Source organism: Somniosus microcephalus, chromosome 28 (genome assembly GCF_052327205.1).
Source record: "Somniosus microcephalus isolate GS21.2 chromosome 28, FLI_Smic_1.0, whole genome shotgun sequence".
NCBI classification, from domain to species: domain Eukaryota; kingdom Metazoa; phylum Chordata; class Chondrichthyes; order Squaliformes; family Somniosidae; genus Somniosus; species Somniosus microcephalus.
The window spans coordinates 32,066,511-32,086,340 of NC_141014.1; the positions used below are offsets into that span (position 1 = coordinate 32,066,511).

General features: G+C 47.6%; 1 protein-coding gene across 4 annotated transcripts in view; it reads right to left on the reverse strand.

Annotated features, from left to right (window-relative positions):
• Positions 1-532: 532 nt before the first annotated feature.
• The window catches only part of LOC147099513 (protein kinase C and casein kinase substrate in neurons protein 3), a 64,268-nt gene continuing 44,970 nt past the window's right edge, over positions 533-19,830 (reverse strand). For 3 of the 4 annotated variants that reach the window (XM_085969723.1, XM_085969724.1, XM_085969721.1), the window contains exons 6-10: positions 17,377-17,552; positions 14,234-14,354; positions 12,298-12,383; positions 9,444-9,556; positions 533-4,481 (exon numbers count right to left, since the gene is read on the reverse strand). In XM_085969723.1, coding sequence (XP_085825849.1) covers positions 4,369-4,481; positions 9,444-9,556; positions 12,298-12,383; positions 14,234-14,354; positions 17,377-17,552 — 609 coding nt within the window. In that variant the 3' untranslated portion in view covers positions 533-4,368. The remainder of the gene's footprint in view (positions 4,482-9,443; positions 9,557-12,297; positions 12,384-14,233; positions 14,355-17,376; positions 17,553-19,830) is intronic. The other variant, XM_085969725.1, reaches the window with a different exon arrangement.

Below are 19,830 nucleotides of genomic sequence, written 5' to 3' on the forward strand. Positions count from 1 at the left end.
TTGTAGCGCCCCAAATAAAAAAAAATAAAAAAAATATGGTCTTCAGGTATTAGGAACTGGACAGTCCACCACAAGACACATGAATATAGAAGTGAAACCAGCAGAAGATTTTTCACCTGTCAGCCGTGGGCTCAAGTCCCACTCCAGGGACTTTGAGCACAGAAATCTAGACTGACACTCCAGTGCTGAGGGGGTGCTGCACTGTCTGAGGTGCCGTCTTTCGGATGAGATGTTAAACCGAGACCCCGTCTGCCCTCTCGGGTGGATGTAAAAGATCCCATAGCACTATTTCAAAGAGGAGCAGGGGAGTTATCCCCGGTGTCCTGGGCCAATATTTATCCCTCAAATCAACATAACAAAAACAGATTATCTGGTCATTATCGCATTGCTGTTTGTGGGAGCTTGCTGTGCACAAATTGGCTGCTGCGTTTCCTACATCACAACAGTGACTACATTTCGAGAAGTACTTAATTGGCTGTAAAGCGCTTTGGGACATCTGGTGGTCGTGAAAGGCGCGATAAAAGTGCAAGTCTTTTTTTCAACCAAGGTGATTTTATTGCCTCATCTTTTATTCAAAAGCATTTGCAGTGTCCATATACAGAGATTTACAAATGTAGCTTCCTGTCGGTTAACATATTTTATATTAATCCTTGAAATATCCCTTGGATGTTTTTGACGTAAAAGGGACGGGGAGGGAGCTGTAAAAACAGTACAGTCGTACAGGACTGCTTAGCCAGTCTGATGGATAGTAAGCTGAACTGGGACAGGAGAATAAAATCTTTTTATAACGACTGCACATTTGTTGAGCGGACTTTCAAGCGAGCTTTGGTACTCTATTTTGGGCCTGGGGCTAATCATGTTGTGTACACAGTAATCTGCTTGTACCTGGAATTCTTGGGCAGTTTGGCTTTTTTTGGAGGGGTGTTGGGAGGATGCAAATGCGCTCGCGCTCTCAGGAATTTAATTTATTCAAATCTCATGGATATAAGTCGCCCTTAGCAGGTTGGTCATGTGACACTGCTTCTCCCGAAGGCGCAAAGTAAATTGGTCAACTTCCATTCCCCTCGCCTTTGCTGAAGGTGCTGACTCTTGCTTAGGGTGGAGGGGCAATAGTTCCACAGAGGACCGCAGCTCTCTGGTATCTCATCGAGCTGGGCCGCCTTCATGTCCGTGCCCAGACAGTGAGCATCAGCACGCTATTCTACCATGGAGCGCATCCTCTTAACATTCACTCCACGCACATGCATATTCCAACAGTGATCAGGAGCTGGCGTCCTTTTTAGTATTTTGACCATTCTTAATGTGCGAGTCTAGGCAGTCATTGACGGTTGGCTGTTTGGTGGGGGAAGGAAGGGGGTAGGATGAAGAGTATCAGAGCCTGATTTTGTTCCCACCCACTACACACTTTCCACGAGGGCTCACTGGAAAGTGACCAGAAACTTGGAAGGGTTTTTTTTGTCCCAACTCGGGCTCTTGAAGCAAAGCATAGCTCCCCTTTTTCTACTGTTCTTAACAGCGTCATCTGATTTGACCAAATGGAACCTGGCACCCTTCTGGTGGGTGTCTCGGGCCGTCCTTGAGTGGTACACTAGGCAACTGAGCCCTTTTGTCTCCTTGCAATAAAAATGTGAATAGAACAATGTGACTTCAACAAAAGCCTTTTGATTACGGAGGTAGAACGTTCCAACAGGAAGTCTCTGTGTGCCGACATCTTCTGTGATTCTGTACACTTTCTCTATTAATATTTATAAGTTTTAAGCCTATTTACACAGATTCAGATTCTTTTTTAAATGCTTGACACCCGAAATAAAACGAGACGCTGGCTGGAAATACTCCCAAGTTACTGAAGAGAGATAAGATGGGTTAATATTTTGGTGAAGACCCTTCGTTACAATTGGTGGTTTTGATTTTCTCTTTCAGAAGTTGTGCATTTCCAGCGTTTTTGTTTCTAATTGAGATTTAGTTCAGATGTTACTTTTTATATGTACAATTGTGAAGCGAGAGGAGGAAGCGAGGCACCTTCAACTTAGTCCTTCTAGCTCCTCAGTGCCTTGCTTCTCAATTTATTTATAATACTGTAGTATTAATTTGTAGAGATCAGATGAAGTAATTAAAACAGATCCAATAATCTGAACCCTGACACGAATCAGTCATTCATGAAAGAAAGACTTATGAAATAATACTGAGCGGCCTGCTGGTGGCGCTGTCCAGAGAGAGTATAAATACTCGGGTGCGGGCCCAGCTTGCGCAGGACATTCTTAACAGGAACTAGTGAAGGACACAACTAGACCTCCATGTAAAACAGTTGATTAAAGCTTTGTTTAACGCTTAGACCAAGTGCCTAGTAGTTTTCTTGCGTCAATCCCCACTAATCTAACCTGCCACTTTCTCCAAAGCACTTAAGACATTCTAAGGTCCTCCCTTAAAGCTAATTTCGGTTGCCTGAATCTTCCGATTAGCCCCGTGAATTCTCTCCCTCTCTCTCCAGAGGGCTTCTACCCAATCTCAATGGTATAACCTTCCTTACTTGCTTCTGCCTTTCGGCTGAGACGTTAAACCGAGGCCCCGTCTGTTTTCTCGGGTGGACGTAAAAGATCCCGTGGTGCTATCGCAAAGGAGAGCCGGGGGAGTTCTCCCCGGTGTCATGGCCAACATTTATCCCTCAATCAACATTACTTAAAACCGATTATCTGGTCATTATCGCATTGATGTTTGTGGGAGCTTGCTGTGTGCAAATTGGCTGCCATGTTTCCTAATTACAACAGTGACTACACTTCAAAAGCTGGCTGTAAAGCGCTTTGGGACGTCCCGAGGTCGTGTAAAGCGCTATAGAAATACAAGTCTGTCTGTCTTTCTACCGTTGATCTACATTTGTGGAACTGAGGCTTCAAGTGCCACTTGCCCTGGTAAGTCTCAGAGATGCTCTGTAGAACACTGCCTTTTGTAGTGATTGGTGTTGAGAGAGTTGTGCGCTCTGCTGGTATATCACATAATTAAGGCAATGAATAACAGACACTGAGAATAGGACGGCTCCGGATCCAATCTGCGGTCAGTTATCTGATTCTCGTTGGGGTGGTGGTAAGGGCTTTATAATTGGTCTCCGGCTAGAGAGGGTCAAATCGACCCAGGGTTCCCTTTCCAGCTCACTTTTCAATGACTCTAACTGGAAAGTGCATGGCCAATGGAGGAAGGTGGCAGGGGATATGTTAGTGTGGGGCACTGGTGTTCCAGTGTGGGCGAGGGTAACCAGGAAGTGTTAGTGTGGACGAGGGTAACCAGGGTGTCTTAGTGTAGGGCGAGGGTAACCAGGGAGTCTTAACAGTGAGGGGTGTGGGGTTATATTAGGGAGTGTTAGTGAGGAGTGTGGGGTATATCGGAGTGTTAGCAAGGGGTGTGGGATATATCGGAGTGTTAGCGAGGGGTGTGGGATATATCGGAGTGTTAGCGAGGGGTGTGGGGTATATCGGGGAGTGTTAGTGAGTGGTGTGGATTTATCAGTGTTACAGTGATATGTGGGTATACTGGGGAGCGTAACAAGATTGTCGGGTATATCGGAGTGTTACAGCGTTTATATTTATTGTATTATATGTAGTGTTTACAAGTTTTACAAGCCATTTACTTGTGCTCCTGACATTCCCACTACAGTCGGAGTTTGTCCTGCTTTCACTTGTGTATATTATATACAAAGTGCGCTCGCTCTTTGGAACCTGCACTCCATAATCAAAATGGCTTAAAATACACCTAAAAATCAAATCACTAACAAGAATTCTAAGTTTTCTCCTGTCCATTTTCTCTCTCTGCTTTAAACAGTGGCTGGTGATGGCGCCATTTTGCCGGGAAGCTGGTGAGTTGTTGCTGGTCCCCTGACAATACAAAGGGACTGAATTAACATCAGGAGAGATTCATTTGTTTAACCCAGGGGTTGTCTCGTTCCCTTTCCTTTGCACTGCCAAGCTCGGGAACTCGCGTCAAGTCGCCCCGCTGCGTGAATGACCCGCGTCTTTACTGACGATAATCCAGTTCCCTTGCACGATCAGACTCGGTAACTCGCTCCGCAGTCAGCAAATCGACTTTGCTGGTCGTGTGTCTGTTGGGTTCAGTAACTTCTCCCGGCTAGCACTGTACTAATCTAGCTCCCTCGCATTATCAGACTCCGTTAATCCTCCCCGCCAATAATGTCATTGGCATCCACAGGCTAAATTTAAAAACAAAAATGTTAGTCATTGTAATGAAAAACAAATTTTAAACTGATTTTTTTTTAAAAGCAGTGGTGATGAGACCCTCCTCTCTAATATGGGTCCTGGTGGTGATGCCTTCATTTTAAATATCTGCTTTCTTTTCTTAAGTAAGCAGGATTCGCTCTGCTTTCTACTGTATAACTTCTACATAGTTTGCTGGGTATAGTCCAATCCGGCCTCCGTCGAAGTAACCCTTGCACCATCCTTGTTCATCCTCGTCCTCTATTTTAGTCAACTCCTGACCTGAAAAACACAGACAAAAATATAAAAGTGTATAAAATTGAGGGGAGTGGACAGGAAGGACCTATTTCCCTTAGCAGAGGGGTCAACAACCAGGGGGCATAGATTTAAAGTAACTGGTCGGAGGATTAGAGGGGAGTTGAGGAGAATTTTTTTCACCCCAGAGGGTGGGGGGGGGGTCTGGAACTCACTGCCTGAAAGGGTGGTAGAGGCAGAAACCCCTCATCGCATTTAAAAAGTACTTGGATATACACTTGAAGTGCGGTAACCTACAGGGCTACGGACCAAGAGCTGGAAAGTGGGATTAGGCTGGAGAGCTCTTTGTCAGCCAGTATGGGCCGAATGGCCTCCTTCTGTGGGTGAATCATAGAAATTTACAGCAATCAGATGAATATAAAGGACTGGAAAGGCCATCCATCTCAAAGTTCCAAATAAACCATATTATTCTTTGACATAGAATGATGCAGCACATTCGGCCCATCGTGCCTGTGCCGGCTCTTTGAACGAGCTATCCAATTAATATCACTCCCTTGCTCGTTCCATATAGCCCTGCAAATCCTTCCTCTTCAAGTATTTATCCAAATCCCCATTGAAAGTGCATTCCAGATCATTTTTTTACACAGTGAGTTCTGATCATCTCCCCCTCTGGTTCTTTTGCCAATTATCTTAAATCTGTGTCCTCTGGTTACTGACCCTCCTGCCACTGGAAACATTTTCTTTTTTTATTTATTATCAAAACCCTTCATGATTTTGAACGCCTCTATTAAATCTCCCCTTAACCTTCTTTGTTCTAAGGAGAACAATCCCAGCTTCTCCAATCTCTCCACATCACTGAAGTTCCTCATCCCCGGAACCATTCTAATACATCTCCTCTGCACACTCTCCAAGCCCTTGATATCCTTCCTAAAGTGCAGTGCCCTAAATTGGATGTTGAAGCCTAAGCCATTTTTTTTTTTTTTAAGAACATGGGCAGTTTCATTGAACAGAATTAATTTGGCACTGTTCCGACAGCTGAGTGGGTGAATGCACCTCTGACCAGCCTGCCAACATTTCCTAAGTTCGTGGGTGTATTGCGGGAGGAGAAGGCTTGTCCGCTAACAAGCCTGGAGGGGAAAATATATGATTTTTAATAAAAACTTGCTGATCTACCTGATTTATTTTAGATTACCAATCACATAGGTGCAGACTTACCTTCAACTACTAGGTGTCAAGTCTTAGTTGGTAAATATATATACCCAGGTACTTTTGTGGAGAGCTGGTCGTGAGCAATGATTCGCTCAAAGGCCCCATTCACAGACTTACTATAAACAATGTTCCCACTAAGCTGTGCGGCCACGCAGCGGTCTGGCGGTCCCGCGCAGGCCGCTCACCAGCTTTGAAAAACCGCACGTGCGTGAAAATTTTAATGGGCTGCGCAGCCCGTTAAAAGGTCCGCGCGCCCAAAATAAAAATTAGAGGGAACATTGATTATAAAGCATTTTTTTTTATTTTTTAAAGTGCTCGTACTTTATTCTTTAAAGCAAACATGCAGGTGCAGCAAGCAGTTAGGAAGGCAAATGGTATGTTGGCCTTCATTGCAAGAGGATTTGAGTACAGGAGCAAGGATGTTTTACTAGTTATACAGGGCCTTGGTGAGACCACACCTGGAGTACTTGTGTGCAGTTTTGGTCTCCTTACCTAAGGAAGGATTTACTTGCCATAGAGGAAGTGCAGCGAAGGTTCACCAGAGTGATTCCTAGGATGGCAGGACTGTCGTATGAGGGGAGATTGGGTCGACTAGGTCTGTATTCCCTAGAGTTTAGAAGAATGAGAGGGGATCTCATTGAAATGTATAAAATTCTGACAGGGCTAGACAGACTGGATGCAGGGAGGATGTTTCCCCTGGCGGGGGGGGGGAGGCGCTAGAATGAGGGGTCACAGTCTCGGGATACGGGGTAGGACATTTAGGACTGAGATGAGAAATTTCTTCACCCAGAGGGTGGTGAACCTGTGGAATTCTCTACCACAGAAGGCTGTGGAGGCCAATTCATTAAATATATTTAAGAAGGAGATAGATAGATTTCTAGACACAAAAGGCATCAGGGGGTATGAGGAGAGAGCGGGAATATGGTATTGAGATAGAGGATCAGCCATGATCATATTGAATGGCGGAGCAGGCTCGAAGGGCCGACTCCTGCTCCTATGTTTCTATGTTCTTGACCCCTTTCCTCCCATTGTCTTCCTGAACTGCCCCGACCACCACTAAATCCCAGCTCTATCAAAAGCTGACAGGCTACTGAGGAGATGAACTGTTAAAGAACCCCTTTCTCCGCCTCTCCCCCTCCAGCAGACCATATGGTGACCCCAATTGCTGTAGCTCAAGGGGTGCGCTGAATATACACTGAAGGCTGGAGTTGAGATACTTGTGGCACTTACCTCGCGTATTGACCGTCTCCTTATATTTAAACTTTATTTTTGGGTGTCTCCCTCTTCAGCATTCCTGGGCCAGCATTAAATACTCCCAGCAGAGGTGTAGCACAGTTAGGTTTTTTTATTCGTTCGTGGGATGTGGGCGTCGCTGGCAATGCCAGCATTTATTGCCCATCCCTAGTTGCCCCTTGAGAAAGTGGTGGTGAGCTGCCGCCTTGAACTGCTGCAGTCCGTGTGGTGAAGGTGCTCCCACAGTGCCGTTAGGGAGGGAGTTCCAGGATTTTGACCCAGCGACGATGAAGGAACAGCCGATTTGTGTCCGAGTCTGGATGGTGTGTGACTTGAAGGGGAACTTTGGAGGTGGTGGTGTTCCCATGCGCTTGCTGCCCTTGTCCTCCTAGGAGGTAGCGGTCGCGGGTTTGGGAGGTGCTGCCGAAGAAGCCTTGGCGAGTTGCTGCAGTGCATCTTGTAGATGGTGTACACTGCACTGACAGTTGGGTGCAGAGTAAAGCTTCCTCTACTCTGGCCCCAGTGACCTGCTTCAGTCCCAACTTAAGAGCGCCCCTTACTGCAACAGTGTGACATTTATCAGTTCCCCACCTGTTATGACCTCCTGCGATGCATTTATCAGTTTTTAGTTGAACGAGGGTCAACTTTGAACTGTGGGCTCATACCCACCCTACTAATGCAGGAGACTTTCTACAGTGCTTGTCAAAAAAAAAAAACAATTTGCATTCATACGATGCCTTTAGCGTAATAAACGTCCCACGGCGCCTTGCGTAGGAGAGCATAGACACCAAGTGGTAGAAGCCTTCGGAGCGGTGACAAAGTACAGTCAAGATTTTAAGGAAGCTTTCAAAAGTGGGAACGAGGTGAAGAGAATTTAGGCTGGACCTCCAGAGGAGTAGGGTTGCGAGGGCTGAAGATTCTGCCAATGAAAGAGAAGCTGAGTGACGAGGGTAGGACTCGCAGGAGGCCAGAGTCGGAGCCAAGGAGCACGGACCGTGATGGAGGGCTGGATGAGGTTGCGGGTGGAGTGAGACCCTGGAGGGACTGGAAATTAAGGCATGTTTTTTTTAATCCAGTGTGTTTAAGGGGGAGATCAATGGAGGTTGGCCAGGACAGGGGTGATGGGGACTTGGTGCAGGACAGATGATGGTTTTAAGGGCGAGTTGGAGTTTGGTTAGGGGAAAGCTTGGGAGGAGTCGAGTCTTGAAGTAACGAAACAGGGAAAAATCCTGAAATGAAAAGGCGATCAAGCAGGAAAGAAAAGAGACAGAAAATGGAGGTGGCTAAAGTACAGTCAGAGAGGGAGGTTTTTCGAAGACGTGACAGCGAGCACAGAACCTTGGTTAGACCACACTTGGGGTATTGTGAACAGTTCTGATTTTCATATTATAAGAAGGATGTAGAGGCCCCGGAGACGGTGCAAAAACGATTTACTAGGATGATACCAGAAGTGAGAGGTTATAACTATCAGGAATGACGTATGAGGAGAGATTGGGTCGATTGAGCTTATACTCGCTGGAGTTTAGAAGAATGAGAGGGGATCTCATTGAAACTAATAAAATTCTAACAGGACTAGACAGACTAGATGCAGGAAGGATGTTCCCGATGGCGGGGGAGTCCAGAACCAGGGGTCACAGTCTAAGGATAAGGGGTAAGCCATTTAGGACAGAGATGAGGAGGAATTTCTTCACCCAGAGAGTGGTGAACCTGTGGAATTCTCTACCACAGAAGGCAGTTGAGGCCAATTCATTAAATATATTCAAGAAGGAGTTAGATATATTTCTTAAGGCTAAAGGGATATGGGGAGAAAGCAGGGACAGGGTACTGAATTTGGATGATCAGCCATGATCTCTTAAATGGCGGAACAGGCTCGAGGGGCTGAATGGCCTACTCCTGCTCCTATCTTGTATGTTTCTAGGAAAGATTGAACAGGCTGGGGCTCTTTTTTTTCCTCCAGAAAAGAGAAGATTGAGGTATGACCTGAGAGAAATCTTTAAGAGGCTTCGATAGGGTAGACATAGAGAAGATGTTTCCACTTGTGGGGTAGACCAGAACTAGGGGCCATCAATATAAGATAGTCACTAGTAAATCCAATAGGGAATTCAGGAGAAACTTCTTTACCCAGAGAGTGGCGAGAATGTGGAACTCGCTACTACAGGGAGTGGTTGAAGCGAATAGTATAGATGCATTTAAGAGGAAGCTTGATAAACACGAGGGAGAAAGGAATAGAGGGATATGTTGATAGGGTGAGAGGAAGAGGGGTGGGAGGAGGCTAGTGTGGAGCGTAAACACCGGCACAGACCAGCTGGGCCGAATGGCCTGTTTCTGTGCTGTAAATACTATAAGGAGGGGCAGGGCAACGGAAAGAATGTCTTCTGCCCGTGAAGTCGTGGGGAATGAGGAGTAATTCAGCCGCGGAGGGATGGGTGGCAGTCTTTTCCCTTCTGTCCGCCTCCTGCCAGCCCTGCTTATAAATATATTTAAGGGACTTTTTTGGATAAACGTTAAGCTGGAACGGTTCACGTAAGTTTACAATGCAATGCTTACCCGCCTTGAAACTGAGCTCGTCTGATTCCTGGCTGGCGTAATCGTACAGTGCTCGGATTCTGACGCCAGGGATGTTTTTGCCATCCTCACCCAGGGAATACCCTTTACTTAGACTGTGAAACCAAAAAAAAGAGGAGTGTCTTTAAGAAAAAAAGTTCAGCGGCGAAACCAGTGATGACAAAGGAAGCTCAATGGTTGAACTCTCTAAGTACTCGTCTCCTGTTCGCCGCCCCCTGTTCTGGCTCACTGTTTAGATCTCGGGCTTGAGAATTGGGCATTGTCTAGAGATGTCCATGCTTAGTTTCTGGGAGTCCAAAATTGGATTTAAGTAGCAGTGTTTATGGGTGGGGGGGCTTGAAGGCACTTTGTTTTTGCTGGGATATAACGTGCCCTTGTAATCCCTCCGGTAACTCACCTGAATGGTGACTCTTCATCAATGAGCCTCGGCGGTGGGAGTCAGCAAGTCTATGCGACCGTGGAGGGTGTCACCATTGAGCCCGATGCTGTCCCCCTGTGAGATCCAGTCGGGAGTTACTAGACGGAAATTGGGTGGGGGGGGGGGGGATTGGGAACCTTGACTGATTTCAGTATAATCTCACTCTCTCGATATCCCTCTTGCTTTCACTCCTTCTCTCTGGCATCAAGGCTCTGATCTTGCTGCAGTTGTACAGGGCCTTGGTGAGACCACACCTTGAGTATTGGGTGCAGTTTTGGTCGCCTTATCTGAGGAATGATGTTCTTGCCATGGAAGGAGTGCAGTGACGATTCACCAGACTGATACCTGGGATGGCAGGAATGACGTAAGGAGAGATTGGGTCGATTGGGCTTGTACTCGCTGGAGTTTAGAAGATTGAGAGGGGATCTCATTGAAACTTAACATTCTAACAGGACTAGATGCAGGAAGGATGTTCCCGATGGTCGGGGAGTCCAGAACCAGGGGTCATAGTCTAAGGATAAGCCATTTAGGACAGAGATGAGGAGGAATTTCTTCACTGAGTGGTGAACCTGTGGAATTCTCTACCACAGAAGGCAGTAGCGGCCAATTCATTAAATATATTCAAGAAGGAGTTGGATATATTTCTTAAGGCTAAAGGGATCAAGGGATATGGGGAGAAGGCAGGAACAGGGTACTGAGTTTGGATGATCAGCCATGATCTCATTGAATGGCGGAGCAGGCTCGAGGGGCCGAATGGCCTACTCCTGCTCCTATCTTCTATGTTAAATGGATTTGAGTTTACCCTACACTCTTTAGGACAAATCGTCAAAGTGCCCCGAGGCTCAGAGGTAACATCTCCGCTTTCGGAGGCGAGGAAGGACTGAGATTCGATTCCTGCTCTGAGCTGGTTTCAGCTGGGGCAGCAGTGAACTTGCAATTACATCGCACCTTTCACAACCTTCTCAAAGCGCTTTACAGCCAATGAAGTACTTTTTGAAGCGTAGCCCCTGTTGCAATGTAGGAAACAGCGCACAGCAAGCTCCCACAGAATCAGCTGATTGCACTACTAGTTCTGTCTCTAAATCAGCAGTAAATGTATTTGGACAGCGTTATGTAAGTGATAATGCCTTCATTGTCATGCACGTAGAATCATCGAATAGTGCAGCACCGAAGGAGGCCATTCGGCCCCTCGAGTTAGTCCCACTCCCCCGCTCTTTCCCCATAGCCCTGCAATTTTTTCTCCTTCAAGTATTTATCCAATTCCCTTTTGAAGGCCACTATTGAATCTGTATCCACCGTCCTATCAGGCAGTGCATTCCAAATCCTAACCACTCGCTGCGTAAAAAAGTTTTTCCTCACGTCACCTCCGGTTCTTTTGCCAATCACCTTAAATCTGTGTCCTCTGGTTATCGACCCTTCAGCCATTGGAAACAGTTTCTCCTTATTTACTCGATCTAAACCCTTCATAATTTTAAACACCTCCGTCAAACTTCCTCTTAGCCTTCACTGCCCCAGGAGAACAATCCCAGCTTCTCCAGTCTATCCACCTAACTGTAATCCCTGGAACCATTCTAGTAAATTTCTTCTGCACTCTCTCCAAAGTCTTCACGTCCTTCCTAAAGTGTGGTGCCCAGAATTGGACCCAATACTCCAGCTGGGGCCGAACTAGTGTTTTATAAAAGTTTAGCAGAACTTCCTGGCTTTTGTGCTCTTTGCTTTTATTTAGAAAGCCCAGGATTCTGTATGTTTTATTATCTGCTTTGTTAACCTGTCCGGCCACCTTCAAAGATTTGTGCACAAACACCGCCAGGTCTCTCTCCTCTTGCACCCCCTTTACAAATTGTACCGTGGTCTCTCCTCATTTGTCCTACCAAAATGTATCACCTCACACTCCTCTGCGTTGAATTTCATCTGCCACGTGTCCGCTCATTTCACCAGCCTGGCTCGATGGTTGACACTATGGTTCCTCGGAAGGTTTGGCGAGTAGCTGAGCCACGCACAACCCCAGAGTAAGTTGATGTCGTCCCTGACAGCAGGGGGCGGTGCTACAACCTGTCTCGGTAGCCTTTGAGCTGGGGGAGGGGAGGGAGATAGGTTGTGGTTCATGCTCCCGATTGCCAGCGAGGAGCCCTGACTGGAACTGTGAGGACTGGATGGAGCTCGGCTGGTGTCCTACAGTCGAATAGCCTGCTGACGCGCACTGTTGATGCTCACGCCTAAATACTGGCCGTAAGTGCTGAGGTATTGGGGGGGGCGGGCACCCGGCACCTGCAAAGATGATGCAGCATCTTCAGGGAGGGAGGGGAAGATTGGCAGAGAGAAAAAATACACCGTGTTTGCAATCAGAGTGAAATTGATAGGGGGAGGGTCACCCCTTAGCATCAGGAAGTGACACCCATTTCATCTCTAATGCTTCACCTTAAGCTTTGAAGAACCACCTTGTCCCCTTCCTTCTTCCCTTTGCCCTTCTTGTCTGTAATCTTTTCCCTCTCTGGGCTCCATTCCTGCAGGGTCAAAGGACAGTGTTAGATGCCACTAATAAACAATGACGAGCCTAGTCTTTAAAATCAGCTGATAATCTCATTAATTATCATGATACATTTTCCTTTGCCAGACTGTCGAAGTCTGCCAGGAACTGAGATAGGGAATTCAAAATTAATACAGGAAACTCTTTTATCCGGCACCGGCGTGGTGCCGGTTGATCAAAAAGTCCGGATTACAGAGAGGTATACTTACCAAGGTACGAGAGCTCCGTACACGGCCACAGGTACCCCGGTTACACGGCACTTGTGCAGGAGTTCCAGTTACACGGCCACAGGTGCAGGAACCCCGGTTACACGGCCACTAATAAAACTTACCTGAACCTACTCCTGAATTTTGCCGGTTAAGAGAGATTTCCAGATATTTAGGTGCCGGTTAAAAGGGAGTTTCCTGTAATGCTAAAATATATTAATGTAAACATTTGAACTGAAGCTTATATTTTACTTTATAAATTATTTGTATGTTCTATTAGAGCTCCTGTGGCAATGCTCACAGGGATAGAAAGACACTTGCATTTATATAGCCTCTTTCACATCCTCAACACGCCCCAAAACCTTCTCAGCCACTTAATTACTTATGAAGTGTAGTCACTGTTGTTTTGTAGGCAAGAGGGGTAGCCACTTTGTACTCAGTATAGTGCCACAAACAGCAATGAGATGAATAACCCAGTTAGTGTCAGTTGTGGCTCAGTGGGCAGCGCTCTCGCCTCTGAGTCAGAAGGTTATGGGTTCAAGTCCCCACTCCAGGGACTTGAGCACAAAGATAGGCTGACTCTCCCAGTGCAATGCTGAGGGAGTGCTGCACTGTCGAAGATGCCGTCTTTCGGATGAGATGTTAAACCCAGGCTCCCGTCTCTCCTCTCGGATGGACGTAAAAGATCCCAGGGCCACTATTTCGAAGACAAGCAGGGGGAGTTCTCCCCGGTGTCCTCGCCAATACTTATCCCTCAACCAACATAACAAAAACAGATTATCTGGTCATTATCACATTGCTGTTTGTGGGACCTTGCTGTGTGCAAATTGGCTGCCGTGTTTCCCACAGTGACTCCACTTCAAAAGAACTTCATTGGCTGTAAAGCGCTTTGAGACGTTCGGTGGTCATGAAAGGCGCTATATAAATGCAAGTTTTTCTTTCTTTTAACCTGTTTTGGTGGTGTTATGGGATGAATATTGGCCAGAAAACATAAGAAATAGGAGCAGGAGTAGGCCAATCGGCCCCTCGAGCCTGCTCCGCCAAACTGCCAGATCTCCCCTTCTGTTCTTCAAATAATGTCACAGGAACTTTTACAATCCACCTCAACAAGGAAACAGGGCCTCAGTTGAATAGATTGGGCCTATGTTCTCTGGCATTTAGAAGAATGAGAGATCTCATTGAAACATACGAGACTCTTGAGGGGGATTGACAGGGTAGAGGCTGAAAGGCTGCCATGGCTGGAGTCAAGAACTAGGGGGCATAAGGGGTCGGCCATTTAAGACTGATGAGGAAGAATTTCTTTGAGGTTTGTGAATCTTTGGAATTCTCTACCCCAGAGGTAGGAGTTGGGGGGGGCAGGAGTTGGGGTGGGTGGGAGGAGAGTTTGGCTGTGGGGAAGAAAAGTGTTGTGTTGGTTCGGAGATAAATTGGCCCCTGACTGTAGTTGTCCAAATGGACAGGATGATCTGACGAAAGGTCATCGACCTGAAACGTTGACCCTGTTTCTCTCTCCACGGATGTTGCCTGGCCTGCTGAGTTTTTCCAGCGTTTTCTGTTGTTATTTCGGATTTCCAGCATCCGCAGTATTTTGCTATCGTGGACAGGACGATCGTTCACTCACCTCAAAATGCGGCCAGTTGGTCGGCATCCCAGGTCCGTGTGTATTGCGCCACCATTTCAAGTCATTCTGGTCATTGACCGATTGTACAGTCTGGTGTAGGTCCTTAAAAATAGACCGGAAGCTGGAGAGAGAGAGAAAAATGTGGTGGGGGATGGAATTTATTGAGAAAATGCTACAGGAAGATCTACCCTATTCTCCCCTTGAAGTGAGGTGCAGCCCTCCACCCAGTAAGCATGAGGAGCTTGTGTGTGGCAAATACCAGCCAGTGATGCACATACTGCATCTGGAAGCCCAGGTGACCCTGGCGCCTCCTCTCGTACACCCGCTCTGTCTCCAAGAAGCTGAGAATTGCCCAACTTGGAACAGATCCACAAGCTGGCAACAGCTCCATCTGAAAACCCCACCAAGGGCAATGACCCAACCCATCAGGATCCCGCTTTTAAGCAGAGACTGGACCCTTGACCTTGACGTCATCAAATTATCTTGACCCTAAAACCCACTCTCGGCATTACTGACAGTCCCAATGTCGTCTCCTGTAGGTACCATGTGACCAAACTGTACAGCAACTTCACAAAATGTCCGCACATCGTCTTTTATCTGAGCCAAAGAAGAATTGCCGAGGGGGAGGAAAAAAAAGGAATTGGCCTTTTGAAGCTTCAATGTTGTGCCCTACTGCGCCTCAATTTTAAAAATTCTCGTCCTTCTTCTTCAAATCCCTCCCGATCTCTGAGACCTCCTCAGGCCCTACAAAACCTCCAAGATCTCTGCGCTCCTCCAATGCTGGCCTTTTGGGCATCCCCGATTTTAATCGCTCCACCATTGGCGATCATACCTTCAGTAGCCGAGCCCCTGAGACACGGAATTCCCTCCCTAAACCTCTCTCCTGCTTTTAAAATATGCCCCAAAACCGACCTCTTTGACCATGCTTTTGGTCACCTGTCCCAATATCTCCTTATGTGGCTCGGTGTCGAATTTTGTTTGATAATCGCTCCTGTGCAGCGCCTTGGGACGTTTTACTACATTGAAGGCGCTATATAAATGCAAGTTTTATCCTCAATTGAAGGGTTCCCGAGTTGTATCTGGGGAGAGCTGTACGGTGTTGAGGTATTTACCCCAGAGGGCTGTGAATGCTGAGTCTTTGAGTATATTCAAGGCTGAGGTCGATAGATTTTTGGACTCTAGGGGAATCGAGGGATATGGAGATCGGGCGGGAAAGTGGAGTTGAGGTCGAAGATCAGCCATGATCTTATTGAATGGTGAAGCAGGCTTGAGGGGCCGAATGAACATAAGAATTAGGAGCAGGAGTCGGCCCCTCGAGCCTGCTCTGCCATTCAATAAGATCATGGCTGATCCGATTACTCCACATTCCCGCCTACCCCCGATAACCTTTCACCCCCTTGCTCACCAAGAATCTATCTACCTCTGCCTTAAAAATATTCAAAGACTCTGCTTCCACCGCCCTCTGAGGAAGAGAGTTCCAAAGACTCACGACCCTCTGAGAAAAATATTCTCCTCATCTCTGTCTTAAATGGGCGACCCCTTATTTTTAAACAGTGACCCCTAGTTCTAGATTCCCCCACAAGAGGAAACATCCTCTCCACATCCACCCTGTCCAGACCCCTCAGGGTCTTATATGTTTCAATCAAGTCACCTCTTACTCTTCCAAACTCCAGCGGATACAAGCCTAGCCTGTCCAACCTTTCCTCATAAGACAACTCGCCCATTCCAGGTATTAGTCTAGTAAACCTTCCCTGAACTGCTTCCAACGCATTTACATCCTTCCTTAAATAAGGAGACCAATACTGTACACAGTACTCCAGATGTGGTCTCACCAATGCCCTGTGTAGCCGACTCCTGCTCTTATTTGTTCATAGGTGCTTAATTGACAAGTAGCTGGGAATCTATTCCCCTATTTTGCGAGGGAAAATAATTATTTGAATCTACTCAAAACTTAAACCATGGCATCTCTATTCATTCTATTAGGTGAAAATTTAGGCAGTTGTGCAGAGGAATTGCTTATAAGTAAAACCCGGATTATATTTTTCTTTCGGGGTGGGAGGGTACTGAAAGGGATTTTGTTTAAACGTCTCCAGGTTTTCCCCCCTCCTCTCCTGAAGGCAGTGGCCTAAATTCATCTCGGACGGTAGTGCACAACGGGCAGTATCGGATGGGCCGCCCCTTATACCCAGAGCCTGATATTCAGGTCCACTGCAGTCGATAAACTGAATCAGCAGGTGCTGCGTATAACAGGCGGGCGATCCGATACCGGCCGTTGTGGGCCACTGCCCGTGACGGATTTCTAGGCCCGTGCCTCTTGTTGAGGTTCTTGAGGGACTCCAGGGACTTGAGCACAAAAATCCAGCCCGACACTCCCAGTGGAGTGCCGAGGGAGTGCTGCACTGTCGGAGGTGCCGTCTTTCGGATGAGACGATAAACCGGAGCCCCATCTGCTCTCTCAGGTGACGTAAAAGATCCCGCGGCCACTATTTCGAAGAAAGAGCAGGGGAGGTGTCCTGGGGCCAATAGTTATCCCTCAACCAACATAACAAAAACAAATTATCTGGTCATTATCACATTGCTGTTTGTGGGAGCTTGCTGTGCACAAATTGGCTGCCGCGTTTCCTACATTACAACAGTGACCAGACTTCAAAGAGTACTTCATTGGCTGTAAAGCGCTGTGAGACATCCTGAGGTCGTGAAAGGCGCTTTAGAAATGCAAGTCCTTTTTCTTTCTTTCATGACTGCCGACTGCCCTGCGGTACCTCATCCAAGCGACCACTCTCCACGTGTGAGCTTGGACAGCCAGCGTCACCGGGCATTTGACAGTCGGAGGCCTGATCCTGTCCTTGCTTGACATCCACGCACATGCTTGCGAGTCAGTGTCACTGGGCGCCAATCAGGAACGGGAACGGAGACCGATTGTAGCTCCCCGGGCCCACTGGAGATAAACTAGCTCCGCATACACAGGGATCAAACCTGGTCTCACGTCTTTGTACCAAGTCGGGTGGAGCCTTTATCCACTAGATCACCTAGGGGAGCAAGATGTATATTGAAATCTTCTGATGAGCCATCGAGCTATTGCTCACCGCCCATATCTAATGATAGAGATGATTTTGTGGATTGGAATGTTCCTTTAACCTCACCTTTCATTGTTGGTGACATCGAGGTGCCGGTGAATGGACAAGAAGATCTGTTTGAGAAAGATTGTTCGTTTCTGCTCGAACTGCTGGCTCTGGTCAAAGACCATCTCCATCTCCTCCATGTATTTGGGATTGTATTTGTTTAACTCCTCGATGGTCTTTGTGTAACGCTGCTTAACCTTGAGATGTGGGAGAGAACAGAAGATGAGTGCACAAAGGGGGGGGGGGGTGGCGGAAGAGAGAGAAAGAGACAGACACACACACACACACACACAGTGGGCCGCACCCTCGCCTCTGAGTCAGAAGGTTGCGGGTTCAAGCCCCCACTCCAAAGACTCGAGCACAAAAATCCAGGCTGACACTCCCCGTGCAGTACTGAGGCAGTGCTGCACTGTTGGAGGTGCCGTCTTTCGGATGAGATGATAAACCGAGGCCCCGTCTGCTCTCTCGGGTGGACGTAAAAGATCCCTCGGCACTACAGGTAGACTATCCTTTATCCGAAAACCTCGGGAGCAGCCGAGTTTCGGATAAAGGAGGATTTCGGAAGGTGGGTTGGCGGGGGTCCGCGGGGGGGTCGTGCGCACGACTTACGCTGACGCTCAGCGTAAGTCAGTCGGGGTCGGCGGGGGTCGGGGCCGGCGGGGTACGCGGGGGGGGGGGGGGTCGGCGGTTGTCGGGGCTGGTCGGCGGGGGGTCGTGCGCACGACTTACCCTTTATCCGAACTTCCGCAACCGGAACCCTCTAAAAACCGAAGGTTTTTTTCGTTCAGCGTAAGTCGTACGCACGACTTACGCTGAACGAAAAAACCTTCGGTTTTTAGAGGGTTTCGGTTTTCGGAAGTCCGGATAAAGGGTAGTCTACCTGTATTACGAAGAAGTGCAGGGGAGTTATCCCCGGTGTCCTGGCCAATATTTGTCAATCAACAACACAAACAGATTATCTGGTCGTTATCACATTGCTGTTTGTGGGAGCTTGCCGTGTGCAAATTGGCTGCCGTGTTTCCCACATTACAACAGTGACTGCACTTTAAAAAGTACTTCATTGGCTGTAAAGTGCTATGGGACGTCCGGTGGTTGTGAAAGGCGCTACAGAAATGCACGTCTTTCTTTTTTAAATCAACAGTGTGGAAAAACCCTGAGAAAATCCACCGCTCCATCATTTATAATCCCTAATGCCATCAATTGTGTCATGCATGATTGGGATGGGTTGTGTCCGAGTGATTGTAAGCTTTGGACACTGATCGATTGGTCATGCATTCCCGAGCGTTGACAACACAGTAACCCAATTCTATTGGTGATAGCCTCGGCTAGTCTCTTGTGACTGAACTTTGTCAGCCAAATATCAATGCTAATAATAGCCGAGATGAGAAATTTCTTCACTCAGAAGGTGGTGAATCTTTGGCATTCTCCACCCCAGAGGGCTGTGAATGCTGAGTCGTCGAGTATATTCAAGGCAGAGATCGATAGATTTTTGGACTGTAGGGGAATCGAGGGATATGGGGATCGGGCGGGAAAGTGGAGTTGAGGTCGAAGATCAGCCACGATCTCATTGAATGGTGGAGCAGGCTCGAGGGGCCGAATGGCCGACTCCTGCTCCTATTTCTGATGTCCGTGGATGGGTCCGCGCCTTCAGAAGTGGAGGGAAGATCACTGTTTGGGGGAGGAAGAGATGATCACAGATGTTGATCTAGGGCGGTCAGTCATGTAAATAGTGATATTAGCCGCGGCCGGCATCTTGCCTCTGGATCAGAAGGTTGGGGGTTCAAGCCCCACTCCGGGATTGAAGCACGTAACCTGATAACTTTAGGGGAATTCTATATTAATAGAAGTGCTCAGGTGGACATAAGCGATCCCACGTTACTAATCAAAGAAGAGCAGGGGAGTTCTCCCAGTGTCCTGGCCAACCTTAATTCCTCAACCAGCACTGTTAGATTATCTAGTCATTCATCTCAATAGATTGGTGGGACCTTGCTCTGCACAAATTGGATGCTGCGTTTGCTTAGGGTGTCAGCCTGGGCTCAGTGGGCAGCACTCTTGCCTCTGAGTCAGAAGGACAGTGGGTTCAAGTCCCACTCCAGGCACATAATCCGGGCTGACACTCCACTCCAGTGGAGGGAGTGCTACACTGTCGGAGGTGCCGTCTTTCGGATGAGACGTTAAACCGAGGCCCCGTCTGCACCCTCTCAGGTGGACGTAAAAGATTCCGCGGCCACTATTTCGAAGAGCAGAGGGAGTTCTCCCCGGTGTCCTGGGCCAATATTTATCCCTCAACCAGCACTTTATCTGGCTGTTATCTCATTGCTGTTTGTGGGAGCTTGCTGTGCACAAACTGGCTGCCGCGTTTCCCACATTACAGCAGCGACTACACTTCAAATAGTACTTCATTGGCTGTAAAGCGCTTTGAGACGTCCTGAGGCTGTGATAGGCGCTACGGAAATGCAAGTTCTTTCTATTATC